We start from the raw sequence: 6,989 nt of genomic DNA, 5'->3' as shown, positions 1-6,989 counted from the left end.
GGCCAAGCCAGAGAAGGCACCTGACAGCAGCTACAGTGACCTGGACTGCAAGATCCTGCAGCTCTGTGGTGAGCAGGGAAGGCTCTGGAGAAGGGGACACTGGGCAGGGGGTTGTGTGCATGGGCAGGGTGAAACTGGGGAGCTCAGGCCCTCATGATGCTCTAACCCCTCGTGCAGGTGAGCTGTATGACCTGGATGCCGCCTCGCTGCAGCTCAAGGTCATCAACTATGTGAGTAGTCACCTCACCAGCCTCCCACACTTCCCTCCAGCCCAAGAACACACCAGGGAGCCCTGTTCTATTTCAAAACAAAAGAAAATTCCCCAAATCAAAGAAAAGCCTCAAGCATCAGCTGTGCAGCCATCAGTAGTGACCAGAGTGAACAGCCTGATCATCACCATCAGTAGTCTCCAGAGTTAACAGTGCCACCCTCTCTCTGTGAGAGAACTTACATGTTCCCCTCCTGCTCTCTAGTATTCTGTACACAACCCTCAGTAGGGTCCAGAGTGAAAAGACTTACCCTCACCATCAGTAGTCTCCAGAGTTATCCTGCTCTGCCACAGGGAAAAGGTTCTGGGGGGGGCACACCTGCTTCTTTGTGGGACATGTGGGTGCCCTGGGCACAGGGAAGCAGAGGAAGGGCTGGATCCTGTCCCAGGAGTGCTGACCCCCCACTTTATCCCCTAGCTGAAGCAGGAGACCCAGTCGCTGAGCTGCTGCCTCCTGCTCGTTTCTGAGGACAACCACCAGCTCTTCTGCCAGGTGGGTGCCAGCGGGCAAGTCTCCCCACCCTGACCCCCCCAAGAGGGTCTCATGGCACCCCCTGAGCATGGCATCATCCTCATGGACACCCTGCTTTCCCCATCTCCTCCAGGTGATGGGGGACCGCGTCCTTGAGGAGGAGATCAGCTTTCAAGGGGTGGGGGGTGAAGGGTGGGCAGTGGGTGCCATGGATTCACATCTCATTCCCCTGCAGCTCACCTTTGGGCGCCTGGGGCAGGTGGTGGAGGATAAGAAGCCCATCAGCCTGAAGGACATCAGTGAGGTGGGTACCAGCTGTGTCCCTCCTGCACCTGGGGACACAAGTGTCATCCTGGTGTCCCATGGGGCTTGCCAGGGGGTGGGTGGGTGAGTCTGAAGTGCCAGTCCTGGTCCCATCTTGCCTCTCCCTGCAGGAGGAACACAAGCAGCTGAGCAGCATGTTGGGCTGCGAGGTCACTTCCATGCTCTGTGTCCCTGTCATCAGCCGGGCCACCTCACAGGTGGTGGCACTGGCCTGCGCCTTCAACAAGCTGAGCGGGGAGAGGTGAGCAATGGCTTGACTGAGACCCTCTGTGGGGCTGCACCCCCTCGCTTTGGGGGTGCTGGAGCATCGTTGCCATGGAGGAAGGGGGGAACCAGTGGGGACAGGGGACTGAGGTGTTCCCTTGCCAGCTACACGGATACAGATGAGCACAAGATCCAGCACTGCTTCTGCTACACCTCCACGGTTCTCACCAGCACCTTGGCGTTCCAGAAGGAGCAGAAGCTCAAGTGTGAGTGCCAGGTGAGCATCTGTGGGACTGTGTCACATGTGTGCATGTCCCACCTCATGCTGGTCACTGACAGCATCCCCTCTGTCCCCCCAGGCCCTGCTGCAGGTGGCTAAGAACCTCTTCACCCACTTGGGTAGGTGCATGGGAACACCCATGGTGGAGGGATGGAATGGGGTATGGACCCCCACTCATAGCCCTGGTGGGCAGTGGTACGAGGGTCTCTGTCCCCAGCCAGGGAGGACATTGTCCCCTTGCTTGGGGATGGTTGCAAAAGGCTGACATGAGCTGGCACAGAGCCTCACATGACCGTGGAGCTCTTAGAAATGTGATGCTGCGTGTGTGTGCTGCTGCACACACATATGTGCTGCTCACACGTGCACACCCCACCACAGCACCCATCCCTCTGCATCCCCTAGTCTGCCTGCCATGCCCCTGAGCTGAGCCCCCACTTTCATTGCACGAGTGGGGGATGAGGGGGCAGCACTTCCCGAGTGGGGGTCCCTGACCCTTCACCGACCCCACCCCCTGCAGATGATGTCTCCGTCCTGCTCCAGGAGATTATTACGGAGGCCCGGAACCTCAGCAACGCCGAGATGTGAGTGGGTCAGGGGACACGCGGATGGGGGGACACCAGGCAGGACGCTGGGGTCCCCCATGGGTGCGAGCAGCAGCGGCGTCTCTTGCAGATGCTCTGTGTTCCTGCTGGACCGGCTCAGCCATGAGCTGGTGGCCAAGGTGTTCGATGGTGGTGTGGTGGACGACGAGGTGAGCACAGGGCCACCAGGATGGAGTTGGGAGGTCTAGGGGTGCATCCCTCCCCCCAAGCCATGCTGGTGACCCCCTCCCCTTGCCCACAGAGCTATGAGATCCGCATCCCGGCGGACCAAGGCATTGCTGGGCACGTGGCCACCACTGGCAAGATCCTGAACATCAAGGATGCCTACTCGCACCCGCTCTTCTACCGTGGGGTGGATGACAGCACTGGCTTCCGCACCCGCAACATCCTCTGCTTCCCCATCAAGAATGAGAGCCAGGGTGAGGAGGCAAGAGGGGCACATGGAGCTGGAGGAGCATGAGCCTGGCCCCAGCAGGTGGCATGGGGGTGGTTTGGTCACCTGGCATGTGGATGTGGCATTGTCCCCAGCACACAGGCATGGCATCATCCCCCAGCCTGTGAGCATGATCCTGTCCCAACACATGGCCATAATCCTGGCCCAGCCTGTGGGCACAGCACTGTCCCCAGCATCTGAGCACCATTCTGTCCCCGGCCTGTGAGCACAGCATTGTCCCCAGCCTGTGGGCACAGAGACATCCTGAGCATCTAGGCACTGTTCTGTTCCCAGTACCTGAGCATGATCCTGTCCCAGTCCCACGGTCACATCCTGTCCCCAGCATCAGGGCAGTGTTCTGTCCCCAGCCTGTGGACATGGTTTTGCCCCAGCACATGGGCATGATCCCGTTCCAGCCCTTGGGCACAGTGCTGTCTCTTGGCACAACGGCACAGCAGTGTTTCTGGGCATGTTCCTGTCCCCTGCAGACAAACACAGCACTGTCCCCAGCACACAGGCATGATCCAGTCCCAGCCCATGAGCACAGCACTGGCCTCGAGCATATGGGCATGATCCCATCCTCTGCATTTGAGCATAATCCTGTCCCCAAGTGCATGGTCACAATCCTGTCCCCAGCATGTGGGCACAACACTGTCCCTGGGCAATATCCTTTCCAGCCCATGAGCACAATGCTGTCCCCAGAATGCTGGTGTCATCCTGTCCCCAACACACAGGCACAGCACTCCCCCCAGTACTTGGGCACAACCCTGTCCCAAGCCCATGGATGCAGTGCTGTCCCCAGCACACAGGCCTGACCCCTGCACTGTGTCCCCTCTGCTCTAGAGGTCATTGGGGTGGCAGAGCTGGTCAACAAGATCAACGGCCCTTGGTTCAGCAAGTTTGACGAGGACCTGGCCACTGCCTTCTCCATCTACTGTGGCATCAGCATAGCCCATGTACGTGCTGGGGGGTCCCTAACTTGGAGGGAGTCACATACAAAGGAGGCCTCTGGCTCTATCACAGCACAGAGGAATGGGAGGAGATGTGATGGGGCCATGGAATGGGGAGGGAATACATGGGGACAAGGAGGTGCTGGGGGGCCAGGGTGGGCTGAGGGGTGCTGGAGGGTGTTTGCCCACCCTCAGCGCTCCTGTACCCTGCTCCTGCCCCACAGTCCCTGCTGTACAAGAAGGTGAACGAGGCACAGTACCGCAGCCACCTGGCCAATGAGATGATGATGTACCACATGAAGGTGAGGTGGCAGGAGGACAGGCACAGGAATGAGGATACAATTGCAGCGTGGTGCACCCCCACTTCACCCTGATGTGGTGGCACAGCAGGGTGGCGATGACACCCAAAAGGGCTCTCTGCTCTCGCTGCGGCTCAAGTGGCCCAGGGAACAGCTTGGAGACACCCTGGGGACTCGATCGCAACACGTGCCACTGGCTATGGCTCCTGCAGGTATCAGATGATGAGTACACCAAGCTGCTGAGTGAGGGCATCCAGCCCGTGTCCACCATCGACCCCAACTTTGCCAGCTTCACCTACACACCACGTTCGCTGCCTGAGGACGACACCTCCATGGTGAGGACTGTTGGGATAGTCCCCAACAGGCACCATCCCCTGCCTGCCCTCAGTCAGGTCACGTACACCAGTCACAGATGTGGCTGCACCTCTGAGCTTCTGCCTGCTGGGCAGGGGCAGGGGACCCTGCTGGGCATTGTCACCCCCTGCCACCCACCCTGTCCCCTCTGCAGGCCATCCTGAGCATGCTGCAGGACATGAACTTTATCAACAACTACAAGATGGACCGTCAGACACTCACCAGGTGGGTCCCTGTCCCCATCACGGTCCTCATCCCTGTCCACTATCGTTGTCCCTATCAACATCTCCATCAACATCACTGTTCGCCTTCCACCCTCCTCATCCCCATCCCTGTCCGCCTTCCCTGTCCCTGTCTCCTTCCCCATCCCCTTTCCCTCTCCGTCTCTCTCTGCATTCCCATCCACATCCACCTCCCTGACCCCATCCACAACCACAACCACATCACCATCTACTTTCCCTGTCCCCCATCCCTTTCCCCTCCCCATCCTCAGCCCCATTCCATCTCTGCCCCTGCCCCTTTCCTGTCCCCATCTCCATCCCTATCCCTGTCCCCATCCCCATCCACCAGTCCCTTCCCCTCCCTATCCCATCCCCATGCCTGCCTGGGGTGTGCCTGGCCAAGTAGAGGTCCCTGGGGGTTGAGACCCTCCTATATGGCCCTGTCCTCCCACAAGGTTCTGCCTGATGGTGAAGAAAGGTTACCGTGACCCGCCCTACCACAACTGGATGCACGCCTTCTCTGTCTCCCACTTCTGCTACCTGCTCTACAAGAACCTGGAGCTTGTCAACTACCTGGAGTAAGGCCAGGTGCCATCCCTGTACCTGTTCCCCATCCCCTGGCCCGGCTGGGGTGCTTCCTGCCCTCCTGCCTGCCTCAGTTTCCCTCCTCCCCCTCCCCAGAGACATCGAGATCTTTGCCCTCTTCATCTCCTGCATGTGCCACGACCTGGACCATAGAGGCACCAATAACTCCTTCCAGGTGGCCTCGGTGAGCCGAGCCCAGCGCTGGGATGGGCACGGGTGGGGGGCACAGAGATGGGGACAGAACTGGGGGGGGTCTTTAAGCACATAGCTCCATCATTCTGGCTGCTCTGCCTTGCAGAAATCAGTCCTGGCTGCACTCTACAGCTCAGAGGGCTCTGTCATGGAGGTAAGATCCACCCCCAAACCTCGTACTGCCTGGCTCTCTGGGGTTCCTGCTGCATGGCAGCATCCCTGCCTGCTCCCTGCCTGCTCCCTGCCTGCTCCCATGGCCTTGGCTTCTCCCACAGAGGCATCACTTCGCCCAAGCCATCGCCATCCTCAACAGCCAAGGCTGCAACATCTTTGACCACTTCTCCCGAAAGGTGAGCCCCCCACCTTGGCACCCCTCCCGGGCCACCCCCTGTCCATGCTGAGCCCCTGCATCACCTCTGGACCCACAGCTCCCCATCCCTGAATCCATGGGGATGACGGGGCTGGCAGGGGCACAGAGCTGGCTGCCTTGCCCACAGGACTATCAGCGCATGCTGGACCTGATGAGGGACATCATCTTGGCCACCGACCTGGCCCACCACCTCCGCATCTTCAAGGATCTTCAGAAAATGGCAGAAGGTGAAGCTCCTGGGATTGGGATTGGTAGTGGGACTGGGGCTGAGATTGGGATAGGGACTGGGAGGCCTGTGGGAACTCATCCCACCAAGGCTGGGAGGTGGCATATGAGGTCCTGGCTGTCCCCAGAAACCTCATGTGTGGGGTGATGGGCGCTACGGAGCTCATTCCTGAGCCCCCCACCCCAACTCCTGCCCCACTCCCTGCCCGCAGTGGGGTATGACTCCAAGAACAAGCAGCACCGCAGCTTGCTGCTCTGCCTGCTCATGACCTCCTGTGACCTCTCTGACCAGACCAAGGGCTGGAAGACCACCAGAAAGATCGCGGTGAGTGCCACACCATGGGGCTGACCCCCTGAATGCCACTCCACAACCACTTTGGGACACCTGCATGTCCCCAGGCACCAGGGACCTACCTGCCCCATGTGGCAGGGGTCCCTCCTTGCAGGACCTCTGGCCCATGCAGCAGTCCTCCCATGCCAGAACTGTGTCCCTGCCTGATGCAGGGCCAGGGGAGGGATCTGGAGGGCAGGTGGGGATGGGGAGGTCATCCCAGGCTGCAACCCCCACACTGACACCTATCTCTTGCAGGAGCTCATCTACAAGGAGTTCTTCTCCCAGGGTGACCTGGTAGGTACCACCGAGCAGGGTTGGGCTTGGCTAACGCTCTTGGCAAGCTCTGAAGGGGATGGAATGAGGTGGCGGGTGGGGCAGTGAGCAGGGAGGTCTTGCTGGGAATGTGGGAGGGAAAGGGCCACTGACATTGACCACCCTCCCCCCACCATCCCTGCAGGAGAAAGCCATGGGTAACAGCCCTCTGGAGATGATGGACAGGGAGAAAGCCTACATCCCTGAGCTGCAAATCAGCTTCATGGAGCACATCGCCATGCCCATCTACAAGTGAGGCCTAGGGCTGGTGCTGGGGTGGGAGGACCCCCTGCCTTCCCCACCCTACTCTGGGTGGAGTGGGCGTGCCATTCAGGGCGTCTTGCAGATGTTGGGGCGGGAGGGCAAGCAGTGGGGATGGGGTTGCACCCAACTAAGGGTGTTACACCATAGTAAGGGGTTGCAGCTCTGTGCTGATGGGGTGCACCCCCCCAACTCCCAGGTTGCTGCAGGACCTCTTCCCCAAGGTGAGAGGGTGGCCAGCAACCGGGAGCAGTGGACCAAGGTCTCCCACAAGTTCACCATCCGGGGATTGCCCAGTAACAA

At 59.8% G+C, this 6,989-nt stretch overlaps 1 protein-coding gene across 1 annotated transcript in view; it reads left to right on the top strand.

The window, feature by feature from the left end:
* Window positions 1–6,982, top strand: part of PDE2A (phosphodiesterase 2A, cGMP-stimulated) — a gene marked incomplete at both ends in the record, with an annotated part of 8,924 nt that extends 1,942 nt beyond the window's left edge. Inside the window, 25 exon segments of the mRNA XM_009078360.1 lie at window positions 1–68; window positions 178–230; window positions 687–761; window positions 874–918; window positions 976–1,044; window positions 1,175–1,305; window positions 1,434–1,545; window positions 1,628–1,667; window positions 2,066–2,129; window positions 2,221–2,299; window positions 2,392–2,569; window positions 3,427–3,539; window positions 3,758–3,835; window positions 4,045–4,167; window positions 4,341–4,411; window positions 4,863–4,985; window positions 5,089–5,176; window positions 5,291–5,338; window positions 5,460–5,534; window positions 5,682–5,781; window positions 5,992–6,104; window positions 6,369–6,407; window positions 6,571–6,677; window positions 6,886–6,908; window positions 6,911–6,982. The exon segment at window positions 1–68 is cut by the window's left edge and continues 32 nt beyond it. Coding sequence (XP_009076608.1) covers window positions 1–68; window positions 178–230; window positions 687–761; window positions 874–918; window positions 976–1,044; window positions 1,175–1,305; window positions 1,434–1,545; window positions 1,628–1,667; window positions 2,066–2,129; window positions 2,221–2,299; window positions 2,392–2,569; window positions 3,427–3,539; window positions 3,758–3,835; window positions 4,045–4,167; window positions 4,341–4,411; window positions 4,863–4,985; window positions 5,089–5,176; window positions 5,291–5,338; window positions 5,460–5,534; window positions 5,682–5,781; window positions 5,992–6,104; window positions 6,369–6,407; window positions 6,571–6,677; window positions 6,886–6,908; window positions 6,911–6,982 — 2,087 coding nt within the window.
* Between the last annotated feature and the right edge of the window lie 7 nt (window positions 6,983–6,989).

Source organism: Acanthisitta chloris, unplaced genomic scaffold, assembly GCF_000695815.1.
Source record: "Acanthisitta chloris isolate BGI_N310 unplaced genomic scaffold, ASM69581v1 scaffold12107, whole genome shotgun sequence".
NCBI classification, from domain to species: Eukaryota; Metazoa; Chordata; class Aves; order Passeriformes; family Acanthisittidae; genus Acanthisitta; species Acanthisitta chloris.
This window is presented reverse-complemented; position numbering and strand designations above follow the sequence as displayed.